At 43.5% G+C, this 16745-nt stretch overlaps 2 protein-coding genes across 3 annotated transcripts in view; both read right to left on the bottom strand.

Moving 5' to 3' along the window:
- LOC121873769 (glutamate receptor ionotropic, delta-2-like) overlaps positions 1-3867 on the bottom strand; it is a 112853-nt gene extending 108986 nt beyond the window's left edge. The window contains exons 1-2 of the mRNA XM_042377470.1: positions 3713-3867; positions 2903-3017 (exon numbers count right to left, since the gene is read on the bottom strand). Of these exons, the coding sequence (XP_042233404.1) occupies positions 2903-3008 (106 nt within the window). The 5' untranslated portion in view covers positions 3009-3017; positions 3713-3867. The remainder of the gene's footprint in view (positions 1-2902; positions 3018-3712) is intronic.
- A 4205-nt stretch (positions 3868-8072) lies between these two features.
- Positions 8073-16745, bottom strand: part of LOC121873768 (probable glutamate receptor) — a 32874-nt gene continuing 24201 nt past the window's right edge. For both annotated transcript variants that reach the window (XM_042377468.1, XM_042377469.1), the window contains exon 12: positions 8073-8381. In XM_042377468.1, coding sequence (XP_042233402.1) covers positions 8223-8381 — 159 coding nt within the window. In that variant the 3' untranslated portion in view covers positions 8073-8222. The remainder of the gene's footprint in view (positions 8382-16745) is intronic.

Genomic DNA, 16745 nt, shown 5'->3' with positions numbered 1-16745 from the left:
TCCTTTCACCCACTTAAATACTTCTATCATATCTCCCCGCACTCTTCGTCTTTCTAGGGAATGCAAGTTAAGTTTCTTTAACCTATCCTGATATGGAAGGTGTCTAAGTCCCGGAATCACTTTTGTCATTCTTCGCTGCACCGACTCTAGTGAATTTATATCCATTCTATAATAGGGGCACCAGAACTGAACCGCATAATCGAGGTGCGGCCTGACTAGCGCAAGACATAGTTGCAATAAGACCTCTGCACTCTTGTTACTTACACTTCTAGATATAAAACCCAATACTCTGTTTGCCTTATTTCGAACATTAACGCACTGTTTTCTAGGCCGTAGGTCCGGGCTTACAAGTACCCCTAGGTCTCTTTCACAAGTCGACTTCTCTAGGTTGATGTTGTTAAGACTGTATACATCATAAGTATTTGTTCTTCCAATATTAAGTACGCTGCACTTGCTGGTGTTGAATTTCATTTGCCATTTTTCAGACCACCCCTGCAGTTTATTTAGATCCTCCTGTAATGCATCTGCATCCTACCCGGAATTAATTTGCCGCCCTATTTTGGTGTCATCCGCAAACTTGCTTATGTCACTGCTGATCCCAGTATCTAAATCGTTTATGTAGATTATGAACAAGAGTGGGCCTAGTACTGACCCCTGGGAAACCCCACTGGTTACACGGCCGCACTCAGATTTAACACCATCTACGCTGACCCTCTGCGTTCTATCGGTGAGCCATGATTTTATCCAATTTAAAACTTTCCCCTCGATACCATGAGCCTTAATTTTTCTCAGAAGCCTCGGATGCGGTACTCTGTCAAATGCTTTGCTAAAGTCTAAGTAAATAACATAGTAATTTTCGTCATTATCTACTACCTCGAAGACTTTCCTAAAAACGTTAGCAGATTTGTTAGACAAGATTTTCCCTTTGTAAACCCATGTTGAGAGTCGTAGATTAATTTGCTTTTCTCTAGATGCGATCGTTAGTGATGATGGTTTGGTAACTTGTTCCAGTCGTCCACTACACTGTTTCCAAACCAGTGTTTATCTATCACTCGCCTAAATCTAAATTTGAAAAATTTAAAGCTATTATTACGAGTTCGCTCTTGGTCAGATAATTTAAGTATCTTTGTTATATCACCTTTGTTTAGTCCTGACTTCCATTTATACACCTCGATCATATCGCCCCTCACTCTACGTCTCTCGAGGGAGTGCAAATCAAGATGTTTTAATCTGCCTCTGTGCTCAAGGTTCCTAATGCCCAGGATTAATCTTGTCATTCTCCTCTGAATTCTAAATTCACTCTATAGTATTACAACTAGAAGCAGCATGAAAACGATTCAGTTTGAAAATATTTGCTTGTGAGATTAAATATATTCAGTAATATATAAAATATATATATACAATATATATATACAATATATATATATATATATATATATATATATATATATATATATATATATATATATATATATATATATATATATATATATATATATATATGCAAGTAAATCACTGTAGGTGAGCGCGATCTAGGTATATGCTGATAGCCACAAGGAAAGAAGAAAACACGAAGTTCCCAAGCGCTTTCGTGTAATTCACATCTTCAGGGGTGAGTACAGACTAGAGAGAGAAATACAAACCAAGGTGTATATATACAGAGGAGGGTGAGACCAGGTCCACAATGGTCAGGTATTAGGTAATGACCCTACTAATCTTTAAATAGCACACAACGGTTGGTGGTCAGGTCAGATGGTCAGGTGACCCGGCCTTCTCACCTGGTTACAAATCTTCTTAATTACAAAATTGTCCAGCTTGTACATGCCATTACTCAAATTCATGTTGAATGCTTCGGTATGTTTAATAAGACTAGATTCTATGATGTTCCTACTATCAATTGAATTACAAGGTAATATTGAGGAGGCATTATCCCAGTCAATGCAATGCTTGTTATCCCTCAAATGAACAAACAGAGCAGTAGGAACATCATAGAATCTAGTCTTATTCGTGCTCTGTTTGTTCATTTGAGGGATAACAAGCATTGCATTGACTGGGATAATGCCTCCTCAACATTACCTTGTAATTCAATTGATAGTAGGAACATCATAGAATCTAGTCTCATTAAACATAGCGGAGCATTCAACATGAATTTGAGTAACGGCATGTACAAACTGGACAATTTTGTAATTAAGATTTGTAACCAGGTGAGAAGGTTGGGTCACCTTACCCTCTGACCTGACTACCGACCGTTGCTGTGCTATTTAAAGATTAGTAGGGTCATTACCTAATACCTGACCATTGTGGACCTGGTCTCACCCTCCTCTGTATATATACACCTTGTTTTGTACTTCTCTTTAGTCTGTACTCGCCCCTGAAGATGTGAATTACACGAAAGCGCTTGGGAACTTCGTGTTTTCTTCTTTCCTTGTGGCTATCAGCATATACCTAGATCGCGCTCACCTACAGTGATTTACTTGCATATATATATGTATATATATTTCATCATCAACCGCGGCAGATTATTTGGATATGATATTTCGCGTTGACAAAAAAACCCAGACAGATTTCGATTATGTATTTTAATCACTGCAATTTTACACAGGAATATGAGGACTGATTGTCTGCAGGATGTGATCTGCACTAATAGCAGTCATTCTTGTAGGCCGACGGAGGTCTAGACACTGAGGGAGTGATGGTGGCATTGTGCTTTTTCATAACTTTAAGAGGTCTGCCACTACGAGGTCATTCTTGTAGGCCGACGGAGGTCTAGACACTGAGGGAGTGATGGTGGCATTGTGCTTTTTCATAACTTTAAGAGGTCTGCCACTACGAGGTCTTGTGTTGACGTGACCTTCTCGTTTCCAGCGTTTGATCCACCTGCACACAGTCGATGCACTCTTACCTGTTGTTCGTGAAATGGAACGGCAGGTCATCCCGTCCATCCACATGTACACTATCTTAGTGCGCTCAGTCAAGTCTGTCGGCTTATTAGGACGCCGAAACTTCATTCTTGTTCTCTATAAAAGAAAATAATGGTAAGTCGCGAAATTCAGAAGACTTATAATTAATTCTTAACGACGTCTGTGCGATAATTTTACGAGCAGTAAGTTGAACCATACCAGAGAGTACGGTAGCAACATAGTAGGTAGGGGAACTCTGTCCAGATATTATATGATTGACAGTTTTAATTTTTTTTTTAATTTCACAAAAGTCAACTTAATTTAACATGTGTGTTTGACTCTCATCTTGTTTGTGATGATATAAATAACTGAATGATTATTGATAACAGAGACAACAATATAAAAGGAATACAACAAATTAACAATAATGACACAGCAGACTTGATTATGACCAAGATCAAATGTTCGCATATGAAAAATCTGTTATTTTCATTTTTATAGTTTCTTCTGTCAATCCTCGTCGATACTCGTAAGAATTTTTTTTAATGATTTGGTTTTCACGGGTAAGATGGCTAAATGATTACATTATTTAATATATATACTTGACTTATGTGTGTGATTAATTGTTAAAGCTTTGCCTTTGTTCGAAAAAATCTTTTATAAAACATTCAGTAGATATTGTTTTCTATGTAGCATTAATTTGACATACAAATATAACTAATATCGAAGCTCATTATTAGTGGCTTACCCTTAAAGGGTAAAAAATTTTAACGATATCAGGAATGAGTAAGGGAAGGTGTTGAACGACTTACAGGGTGTGAACTGTAGGTCACAGGAGACACTTGGTGACGGGGCGCGGTGGACGACTTACAGGGTGTGAACTGTAGGTCACAGGAGACACGTGGTGACGGGGCGCGGTGGACGACTTACAGGGTGTGAACTGCAGGTCACAGGAGACACGTGGTGACGGGGCGCGGTGGACGAGAACACTGAAGAGAGAACATCTCTGTCGCTCTTTTTATTTGCTCGCTCACTCACTCACTGAATGTCAATCGTCGACGTTAATTATTAATGTTTTTTATACTTATTTTTAGAACTTTAAAGATTAATTTAATAAGAGGCAAGTTCTGCATCTAATAATTTTAAGCACGATATATAATCGTGTGAAGGAGAATGTGAACGAAAGAATTAGTTCTCTGCGAATTGAAAGCTTAGTCTTTCCATTTTATAAACTGCAATATTGATTTCATGTCCATGTATTCTTCCTGCATCTCTTTGACTACCTACAGTATGTGTGTGTGTGTGCGTAATAATAATAATAATTAACCATTCATTGAAAAAGTATGGCAGCCTAAAAGGCTGAAAATATACACTCAACAGACATGGAAATGGGTTACTTGATTGACAAATAATACACACGTAACAAGTGATACAAATATTATATATACAGGTATTAACAAAGGGAGAGAAGATCATTTAACAAGGAATTATCAGTATAGTAACAGTGTAAAAGTAAGATTCGCAGGGAGTAAGCAAATTGGTTAACTACGAGTTGTTGATATTTTTTCATAATGGTCTGAAATGGGCTGTGCTTATAGCGATCAGTACAAGTTCGTAGGGTCTGGATGCGGATGTGGGATCTCGGGTGGGAGCAGGAGACGGTGGAGAACCCTCTCCTCAAATTTGCAGAAGAGGTCGTGGTGATGATCATAGAGAAGCGAGAGGGTCAGTGTGCTGAGCGCTTCTTTATATGTGGAGTAGAAGGGGAGGGGGAATAATCTTGCACGCTTTCTTCTGCACTTTTTCAATGTGTTTCTGTTGTGTGGCATTTAGGGAGGAAGGCCAGGCAGTAGAAGCATAGGTGAGCTTGGGAAGTATGATTGCTAAGTACGTATGTAAGAACTGAGAAGCTAGGGCGCGGGAACTCCGAGGGGTTGGGGGTAACGGAGGAGGTGGAGACGAAAACTTGGAGGATTTGACAATTGTACTCACAGGTGTTTTCCAATTTAGTTTGTTATTTATAGTGACGCCGAGGAGCTTATTGGAGTCCACAACCTGGAGAGGTTTATCTGTATAACAATGGTCTTGGTATGAATGATGGTGAAATGGTTGTTGGTGGCCTAATTTTGGAGACTTCAATATTTCAATATATTCTGGAGAGTGCTGTAATAGGGGGCCGATTTGTTCACACTGATCCCAATGGTGGAGTCGTAGACATATTTCCAGCGAACGGAAGTTTTTCTTAGGACATCATTGATAAGGGTGAGGAAGCAGAGCGGTCCCCTCATGGTGCCTTGGGGAAGCTACAGGTGACTGAAATGTGGAAACAGTCCCTCAGAAGTGCACCGCTTGGTGTAGGTTACTAAGGTTGATGACTTTGTTGATAATTATATTGTGGTTTTCTAGGTCGAATGCCAATGATGTCAATGAAGGTGGGAACCACAGACGTCTTGCGTTTTTCCAATTAGCAATATATGTAGCCGAAAAAAGCTGACAAGACAGTGGTTGGTGGAGGAAACTTTTATATTGCGAAATTACTGAGAATCTGTAGCGCCTACAGTATCAGCATAAGCCCAGTGAAAATGAACTTGCGCAGATTAGGCTGGGTATTGGGATGAGGCAATGGATCGTAACTCGTTTAAGGATCGTGGGCTCGTTGACTTGGGCACTGGTGAAACATACGAAGACTTCCAGTCTGCTAAACATCTAGCTTAGCAGATGGGTTTAACTAGTTCTGGGGAGAACTTTTTTTAGAGCTTCATTGGTACGTCACTGGGGGTGGTGGAGCACTTGATCTTCTGTGTGTGTGTGTGTAGGTGAAAATAATCTTAGAGCACGTGAGGGCAGTAGAAGTAGGTCATTCGTCTGATCATCTTACGGAGAACATTTCTTATCTCCCTGGGAGTCTATATATCAAATGTCCACATTAGTCTAATAACACAAGAATTAAGGACTATAAATATCACCAAAATAGCCACCAAGAAAATAAATAATTCATAACACGTGGCCAAGCTGATTTTATCATAACAATCCTTGAAATAATCTTATAGTATTGGGTAAAAATGGAGACGTGTAAAATATCATAGACTTTGCGACCTTAGAGAGTCTGACTTGTTTGGAGTGTGTTTACACGTGCTACACAACACACCGACCTACCAGTGGCCTATATTCCCGTATATGGTGGCGTGTCTGTAGATCCGACTCCTTTTATTTCCGACAATATTTCGAAAATCTAGTAAATAACTTTGGGTCCAAAACTATCTGAAATATCCCTCTTGGTGAGAAAGGAGTTTTGTCTGATTGCTAAATTATGAGATAATTGCAACAATCTTACCCAATTAGAGGTTGCAACCACTGTTATATAAAACAGTTGAAGAAAGAAAAGGGGAATAAATGACACAGCATCAGCTTAGAGTTTAATTACGTCAACAATGTATAATATTACTGGAGATATATATAGAATGAATCTCCCTGAAAGAATCTTTAATGCCCTAAAATTATCAAACAACTTTTGAGTCCCCCTCCCTCCCAAAAAACACTGTTCTTGCTATATATAAATATTTGATCTAATTTATACTGGTGATTATCCTGCTTGAGTTTGGTTGACTCTGGGTTGATGGCAGCCAACAATATTAGTCTCACTGAATTAATAAATCCCAGTAACTATGAAAAACAGAAAATGATCACAATGCCTCAGTTTGTTTAACACCCGAAGATAAGAAATGTAATAGTCAGCACCAATCACTGACAGATGCCAACTGAACCTATACAGAACTTTCGGATCCTGAAGTTGAACTAACACAGTATTTTCATCAAGATGCTCTACCATGAAACTCCATTAGAGTACAGCGAAATTCAAGCTCTCAAAAAAATTCCAATGAATCATCTATTTACCAAAGAAGTCAAGGTCCCATTTGGGAGGGGCGGCTGTTGACCAGCCCGCAAACACAAATGGTCATAAATCCCTAGGGTAAAAACATACACGAACTCTCTTCTCCCGGGCACTTTGTTACTTCTCTGAAATTATTCCGGTGTTTTATTTTTTCCTCTAAAACTTTTCATCTGACGTTTTGAAAATCTGTATTATTCTAGAGCAATTTTGTTTTCAATGTTTTCATTCAAAAAAAAAAATATCTGAGTGGATCTTATATTTTTACTTTATCTTAGGAGAAAGTATGACGCGGGTTGACCAGGCTTAAGAAAGTTATTTGAGAACAGTGTTACTGGAGAGACACACAAATACATTTGTAAAAATTACTTTCTCCAATTCTGTGAAAGTTATCCTTGCTACCTTAATATTATATGGTCATCCTTATGTAGCAATACTATGTAGTGAAAATAAAATAAATTTGGGATCACCTGAAGAATCGTCACCCCAGCCCACAGTGAATATAATTTGTATAATTAGGGTAACATAAATATATTCCTTTGTGTTATGCATCTTTATTGTGAAAAGTTTAAAGAAAAAAAATAAGAAATATACACCTAACCTAACCATGGAGGATCCTGACCCCACCTGAAGAATTGTCACCCTGCCAAACTCTGGGGTGACAATTCTTCAGGTGATCCTAAATTTGTCTATCATGAATGTGGTAAAGTGAAAAACATGTCACAAAAATTTTCAGTTATATATATATATATTGATAAAATCACACGGGAAAAGGGAAACAACGGAGCACCTTAGCTTTCGTCTTTATTCAAGACATCTTCAGAGGCAACTGGATTACATGGACAGAGAGAGGCTTAAATATACAGGGTGACCTTTGATCTAGAAGTATGATAGTTATTTAGTGGGTCCCATATTTTTGACCTGACCTGACTAGTCACGTCGCCCCCTTCTCTTAAGCTCCTTTAGGTGTGTGTTGGTGTGGGGATTAGTGGATGACATCATTATAACCTGACCTCATGTTTAATAAGGTCACCCTGTATATTTAAGCCTCTCTCTGTCTATGTAATCCAGTTGCCTCTGAAGATGTCTTGAATAAAGACGAAAGCTAAGGTGCTCCGTTTTTCCAATCTTATCCACGTTTTCATTGTCTATCTACATATATATATATATATATATATATATATATATATATATATATATATATATATATATATATATATATATATATATATATATATATATATATATATATATATATATATATATATATTACATTGTGTGTATGCATGTTTGTGTGTGTGTGTTTGTCATAAAAATACGTTAAACGTGTTAGCTTCCATACAACAATTGTAAAAAACAGTTCACAGAAAAGTAATGTCAGATAACGGTATACATTTACATGTCTTATCAATATGAATGGTCTGTATCATACATCAGTTTTGGGTATGATTTGCAACAAGATTTGATTGTTGATTTTTGTAGCAGAAGTAACTGAAGATCTCCACTAGAAGGGCGAGGCAGCAACCCAGTAGCAGCAGGTAGAAGGCACCCTGCAGGTGGTCCAGGCCCAGCACCACTTGACCCGAACTCTCCTGCATAAGAACAACGCAACTGTGATGATCTTGCTGAAAAGTGGCCTTGCATATCTAGCGCTCACTGAGGGAAAAGCCACATTCCAATGATTTCATGGCAAAGGGGATACTATTCACAAAAGTGCCATGACCCGGTGCCTGAGCCTCGGATATCAATTAATTTACTTGATCGTTAACGCAGCACCTTAGCTATGTCTTGAACTATGTTTAGTACACACGGTTAAAATATGTTATTTATACAATATGCATGAAAACAAGTTTCAATGATATAATAGGATAATGAAACGATTTGCAGAATCTATCGCTCAAGATTGAAATAAGAAAGTCCTCGCTGAGGACTTTTCTCGAGTGTATGTGTCATATATATATATATATATATATATATATATATATATATATATATATATATATATATATATATATATATATATACTGATAACCACAAGGAAAGAAGAAAACACGAAGTTCCCAAGCGCTTTCGTGTAAATCACATCTTCAGGGGTGAGTACAGACTGCGCTTACGTATAATAGAAGTATTTAAGTGGGTGAAAGGAATCAATAAAGGGGATATAGATAAAGTTCTTATAATATCCGAGCAGGATAGGACTCGGAGCAACGGAGACAACCCCATAGTCTTACTCAGTGCAGGAGGCAATGACGTAGGTAAGCTTACCAGTGTCGAACTGCGTAAGCTGTATAGGGAAGCTCTAGATAAGATTAGGGTGAAGGGTGGAACTCCTATTGCTTGCTCTATCCTACCTATACGTGGTGCCAGTCGTGAATGGATGTCCCGTGCAATCGGTTTCAATTGCTAGTTGGAAGAACAGTGTAAAGAGCTGTCGACGCCATTCATTGATAATTGGAACCTGTACTATGGTGATGATAGTATGTATGCAAGGGATGGGGTGCATTTAAGTAGGAAGGGGGTGGCCGTGCTAGCGAAGATAGTTGACAGGGTAGTAACGGTGGGGTTTTAATATGTCCAAATCCCATCAATGGTAAAGAGAGGAAAATACCATGTGAAAATAACAGAAGTGAAACAGAAGTAGATAATGCTGAAAATATAGTTAGTCATAATAACAAACATCAAAGTAATAAATGTAAAACAGATAGAAACGGAAGAAATATATTGAGTGTTTATTATACTAATAGTAGAAGCTTGTGTAACAAAATGGACCAGCTCAGAGCCATTGTTAGTAAAGAGAACATAGATATAATTGCAATAACGGAAACATGGATAAATTCAAACAGCAAACATTTTTTAGCAGAATTTCATATTCCAGGATATAACCTATTTAAATTTGACAGAGTAGGAAGGAGAGGGGGCGGTGTAGCAGTGTATATCAGGGTGTCATTAAAAAGCTGCAATAAATCAAACATTAAAACAAATAGCGACAATGAAAGTATTTGGGTAGAGATTCGTGAGGGCAATGAGTCCGTAGTCATTCAGAAGACCTCTCAACAAGACCTCCTGCTGGACCCGGAACTGTGAAGACCGCCCTCTCCCTTGTACCATTGTTGGCCATCTTCCCGGACCGGACCACCCACGACCGTCATCGTCCACAACAACTCACGAGCGTTCTCGGTTTATCGAGCATTAGCTTGCCCTCCCCACTGGTGGTGTGAGTGACCCACACTCCAGCTGGAGAGCAGTTATAGCGCGATATTCCCGGCGTGGTTTGAGCTCTTTTCCTTCTACTACTATTTTTCCTTTTTCGCTCTGGCCTAGGGACCTGCACCCTCAAAAGTGTATTCGTCCTGCGGTCCCCCTGTAACTGTTCACCTCCCTCCCAGGAGATTGTGAACACGAAAGGGGGTTGGAGCAAAACCCATCCCAGCCGAGTCTTTCCAGGAAAACCGTGATCGTGCGGGTCCACCTGGAAAGAGGGTAGCAATCCTTATCCTTCCCAAATAGGCACACTTAGCTCACGTCTATAAGTGAGCAGTCACATACACTAGGAAGTAGGCTTCCCCAACGGGGCTCCGGGAGAGAAGCTCAGGAACCACTCTACGACCACCAGCCAGTGGGGAGTGCTGTAATTCCTCTGCTATTTACTCAACCGGAATAGGTAGGATCTAAAAAAAAAAAAATAAAAAAAAAAAAATAAATAACCCGGTTATGGAGCGCGTACGCCCTCCTAACCGCGACCCCCGCCTGAACCGCCAACCTGACGACCCGAACTACGACAGGCTTCGCACAGAGAAAGCGGACCAGTTACGCGCCTTCAATGAAGCCCTGAAAAGTAGGAACACTGCCACCACCTCCAACAACTCCACCACCACTGCTACCGCCACTGAGGACAACTGGACGAAGGTAGAAAACAAGAAACGCCGACGTGCCTTTTCGGGAAACGAATGCCGTCAAGCAGCCCAAAAGGCACCCATCACCACCACCAGCTCACCTCCAACGACACTGCCAAAATTCCGAATCACGAAAACGGACGCAAAAACAACATATGCCGCCGTCACAGAGATGGAAAAGCAAAACCCACTGGCCAAGTTCTCAGTGCGGCCCAACCTAAAGGGGGAGATGATTATTCACCCCAAAGACAAGGACTCTGCCACCACCCTCGACACTTACCTGCAAAACACCACCACCGTTGCGTCAACAAAGCTGGACCCCGCCCAGAAACTGATGAAGTCGGTAGTCCTCCGGTACCCAAAGGAACTACCTCTCGAACCCCTGGAGAACCACCCGAAGATCTTAAAAGCCGAGAGATGCTCTCCCCTGTCCGACAAGACGGCCACCACGAAACAAGTGCTCATAACGCACTACGGCTCACCCCCCAGCACCATAGACCTCAAAACCTGGGGGATCTACGAAGTGAGGCCCTTCGTCCCAGAGCCCCTGCGGTGCTTCAGATGCCAGAAATACGGGCACCATCAGACAAGGTGCACGTACAAGGAAATCTGCGCAGTCTGCGCACAGAAGCACGGCACACACTCCTGCCTCACCAAGTTGAAAAATGGGGAAAAAATTGCCCCCAAGTGTGCCAACTGCGGGGGCAAACACCACGCCTGGAATCCTGGATGCTCCGAGAGAACAAAGAGGGTCCAGGCAAACCGACCAGCAGCAAGACCGGCCCCCACCGCCTACACACCAGCCCCACCAAGTACCTTCGTGTGGGGAACCCAAAGGCCAAAACAACAAAGACAACCTCCTCAGCCAGTCAACACCCAAAGTGCAGCCCAGTTTCCTGGCCTCACTACAGCCACACCTCAGCCACCCAAGCAGCAGACAACGACAACCACGAGAAAGACAAAAGAAGCACACACCAAGGCACCAGAAGGAATGATACACGTATCAGACCTAGCCAAGGTACTGACAACCTTCGCGGAGGGCCTAGCCGGACTACTGGGCCACAAGATCCAACCCACACAGCTCCAAATACTCATGGGGAGCGTCCTCGGGCAAGTCGCCACAGCTCCAGCCAACTCAGTGGAGGAAGCCACGCCGGTCCTCACACGAGTGACAGCCGAGGTACACTCTACACCGAAGAAGGCCACCAGAGAACCCAAGATACCGACAGCTCCCAGAAAGAAACTGGACGTTTCAACTCCCCTGAACCGAACCACGGCCCAGAAGGCAAAAACCACAGAACACGAAGATATGAACCTGATCCAGTTGGAATCGAGCTTGGACATCTCCATCGAGGACCACCAGAAGTCCCCGATGAAACAGTGGTGGAAAACATCAGCACCCTGAACATCCTAACATGGAATGCTCAGGGCATCAAAAACAAGAAACACCTCCTACAAGAAGCAGCAGCCAAGGACAAGCTTGACATCATACTCCTACAAGAAACACTTCTACAAGAACACCACTGTTTCAAATTCAGCGGTTACAAGACATACAGGAGGCATTTCACGCAGGCGTCAACAAGAGGATGTATGATCTTGGTCAAGTCAAGCATACCCTCCGCCGATGTCACGCAGCAATTTCCATGTGGGGAAAACATCGAGACACAGGCCGTCAAAGTAACCCTCCAAGAACGGGAATTAACTGTTCACAACATCTACAAGAACCCAAGGGGCTCACTGGAGGTTACTCAATTATTTGCTTCGGCCGCTGACCACGCCACACTCATAGGAGGGGATTTCAACGCACATCATCCCTTCCTAAGCTCGGCAAGCCCCACAAATGAAGACGGCCTACACCTATACACCACCTTTCAAGATACACCCGAGATCTGCCTCCTGAACACCGGAGAGCCCACCCACACTAGGGGAGGAAGGCTAGATCTAACCTTCGTCTCCAGTGCACTACAGCCTTCGGCCTCCTGGCAGATACACCCCACGCTGACCAGCGACCACTTCGCCACCCTAACAACGCTGAAGGTGAACAAACTCCCCACTCCACCCCCCCCGAGATGGAGATACAATACCCAAAAGGCAGACTGGGGACTCTTAAGAAACACCTGGCTAAGTGGCGCGAAAAATCACAGCCGGCCGGCGCAGCACCCGTGGATGAGACAACCCTCCACCACCAATTGGTCGAGGCGTTTCACCAAGCGGCAGAAGAGGCTATCCCAAAAACAAAACCCACATCAAGACAGTACAATGATTACTGGTACTACTGTCCCAGGGTGAAAGAACTCAACCACAGAGTGAACATGGCCCGAAGAAACTACAGGAGACATCCCACGGCAACAAACAGACATCTCCTGCAAGTCATAGTTAAGGATACCAGGGAAGAGAAGGAAGAAATAAAAAACGTAAGCTGGCTCAAGTGGTGCTCCGAACTGAACGAGCACACCTCCCTTGGCAAGATGTGGGCCCAGATCCGAAGGGCATCTGGGAAGGCAACACCACCACCACCAACCCATCCCAACCCAGAAGAGGAAGCCGAGAGACTTGCAAAACTGTTCTCTGACCGAGCAGCAACGAAAAACCTCCCGAGACAGGCGGAGGAGACACAACGGCGTCTGCGACAGGTCAGACTCCAGATGATCGAAGAGGCCTGCAACAGTGAAGATGACACTGACAGACCATTCAACCAGCAAGAACTCCAGAAGTCGCTAAAACGAAGCAAGGACACAGCACCAGGGGCCGACAGGATAACCTACTCCATGCTTTCTCATGCCGGTACAGCCGGACACGAGGCTCTGCTGCAAGCCATCAATGCCTCGTGGACAGCACAAAGACTCCCACCGGAATGGAAGAAGGCAGATATACAGCCCATTCCGAAGCCCAGAGAACCAGACAAACCGAGGCCCATCTCCCTTCTCAGCTGCATAGCGAAGACGGGAGAAAGAATGGCTCTCAACCGACTCAAGTGGAAAGTAGGCAGCCCACACCCTCACATCTTTGCTTACACCGAGAACACCGGCACAGGCAACAACATCGCCGAGATACTCAGCACAGTGGACAACAAACCAGCTCTGGTGGTCTTCCTCGACCTGGAGAAAGCCTTCGAACTAGCAAATCCATTGGCCATTACAACTACGCTCGCTAAAAAAGGCGTCAAAGGAAGGTTGCTGGGGTGGATCCAGAACTACCTCACACAGAGAGAAGCACGAGTACGCTTTCAGGGAGCAACCTCAAGCTACAGGGTCCATGAAAACGGAACCCCACAAGGAGGCATCCTCAGTCCAATGCTGTTCAATGTCCTGATGGAAAATCTAGTCAAACTTCCTTTCAGACAAACAGCCAAGCTCCTATGCTATGCAGACGACTTACAGCTTATAGTAAGAGGATCGAACAGACTAGCCAACACGCAACACGCACTCCAACTTATAGAAGAGGAGTGCAACAGACTTGGACTCAAGATAAATCCAGCCAAGTCGAAAGCGATGGCCATCTGCACAGACACACCAGACAAGATGCTCTCCATACAAAACACGCCGGTAGTCTGGACCAACGCCCACCAGTGTCTTGGAATCTGGTTTGACCAGAAACTCACCTTCAAGCCGCAACTCGAGTATCTCAGGCACAGGACGAAGAGCAGACACAATATAATGAGGTCGCTCACCAGCAAATCCGCAGGAGCAAACCTTCATGTGCTCAAAGCCTACTACACAGCCGCCATCAGATCGCTGGTAGATTACAGTGCTCCAGCACTCATTGGACTGAGAGAAGACCAAATAGCTAAGCTAGAAGTCATCCAAAACAATGCTCTCAGGACCATGCTCGGAGCACCCATGTGGACCAGAATTTGCAATCTGCAAATGGAAACCGAACTACCACCCCTGGCAGTACGAGTCAAGCAGGTGACAGCCGGTCTCCTCGCCAAAATCTGTAGAGCAGACAAGCCCACAGTTGCCAAGATTCGAATCAGTGCCTCCCTCCACCTCGACCACAGAGTGCGAGGGGCCACCTGGTCGCACGAGGCAAGCGAGGTCATCCGACACCTGCAAGCAGAAACACTCGTCAAGAACAACCAAGACACACGAGACAATGGTTACGCTGTTCCTCCACCATGGAGCCCTCCACCAGCCACACTCAAATTTACCGACCTAGGCGATAGTAAAGCCAACCTCCAGAAGGAGGACCTCAAAAAAATAACTCTCGAAGCCATAGCCACCGAGACACCGGCTGATGCAGCATCATACTTCACAGACGGCTCGGTGGACCCAAAACATCATAGATCCGGAGCGGCCTTCTACACCCAAGGTCAGACCCTCCAATGGAGACTTTCCAATGACTGCTCCACCCTACAAACAGAACTGGTAGCAATCTCAAAGGCCCTACAACACGCTGCAACACAACACAACAAGTCCATCATAATTCACACGGACTCGAAATCGGCCATGCAGGCGCTGCAACACAGTCAACCAAGAGACAACGTCCACATCATCACCTCGATCCTCGCACAGCTACAGGAATTCCAAAGCCAAAACCGACCAGTCGTCTTACACTGGATTCCCAGTCATGTAGGGATCGGAGGAAACGACGTGGCAGACGAAGCAGCCAAGGCAGCTACACGTTCTAGTAGCGTACACATCCAAGTTCCAGCAAGTGTGCAACAGATCAAGAATCACCTCAGAAAGACTACCAAGCTCCACATCAAAAAGAGCTTCCTTCATGCACTCAACGCTGGTTCCCAATCAGCCAAATGGTACCTGGCGGCCACAAAAGGGGAACCACCTTTCGCTGACAAGAAAACTCCAAGACAAACCCAAGTCAGCCTTCATCGACTACGACTAGGGTACAAGTGCTCCTGGCAGATGATCGGAAATGACGTCATGGAATGCACCTACTGTCAGGAGCCAGCAGCCAACCCACTTGAACACTATCTCCTCGATTGCGAGGTCACACAAAGCCTCCGAAACAGAACTCAAATCTCCCAAGAAACACACACAACACCAGCGGCCACTCTAACCCGAAAGGCCCATACAGACCACATTCACCACCTACTCCGGGTCATCACACGATACCCACCACCCAGATAGCTTAGAAAGCATCCTCTCCCAGCAAGTGCGGACCCCAGTTCGGGGGGCGCGCCACTCCGAAGCTGACCACGTCCAAGAGTGGGGGCTGGTGGTAAGCGTCCACTGATCGGGGGTCCGCTCACACTTGCAACCTGCAGTATCCCTCCAATCTGCAGGTGGGACCACCTCCAATCCCAATCCGGTCTGGCTGCTCCTGGAGCTCCAGCCTGAACCACCAAACGGGCCGCCTATAGGCAAAGGCCCGTGTCGGACTAGGGTCCGACAATCTCAACAACAACAACAACTTAGTCATTGGTGTTATATATAGACCACCTAATTTGAGTAGGAACGAAGGTAAATTGCTATGGGAGGAAATATTGAAGGCATCTGATAGAAGCAATGTATGTATTCTAGGCGATTTCAACTTTTCAGGCTTAGATTGGAAAAATCAACTTAGCGATAATGAATCTGAAGATTTTCTAGAAGTAGTGCAAGATAGTTTTTTATATCAATTCATAAACTCGCCCACTAGAGGAAATAATATCCTCGATTTAGTTCTCAGTAATAATGAAAATCTAGTAAAAGATGTTGGGATTGGAGACGAACTAGGAAACAGTGATCATAAAGCCATATATTTTAACATAATATGGAATGGCAGGAAGAAGGAAAATTCGGCCTAAGGGGTCAAAAGATTAATCCCCTCCACACCTCCAGAAACTGTCAACTTAGGACGGGAGAACCCCGAATTTAATTTAGCAGCTACTTATGAACAATTTATTGCGACAATCCATAATGCCCAAAATAAACACATCCCTAAAAGAAAATTCAGATCGATACGGAACCAACCAAAATGGATGAATAATAGACTCTTAGATCTTCTAGGGAAAAAGAAAGGAGTATATAGAAAAGTTAAGAAAGGCGAAAATCACTTACTTGGTTACTATCAGAACCTAACAAGACAGGTAAAAACAGAAATTAGGAAAGCAAAGAGAAA

Source organism: Homarus americanus, unplaced genomic scaffold (assembly GCF_018991925.1).
Source record: "Homarus americanus isolate GMGI-L3 unplaced genomic scaffold, GMGI_Hamer_2.0 scaffold25827, whole genome shotgun sequence".
In the NCBI taxonomy this organism is placed as follows: Eukaryota; Metazoa; Arthropoda; class Malacostraca; order Decapoda; family Nephropidae; genus Homarus; species Homarus americanus.
This window is presented reverse-complemented; position numbering and strand designations above follow the sequence as displayed.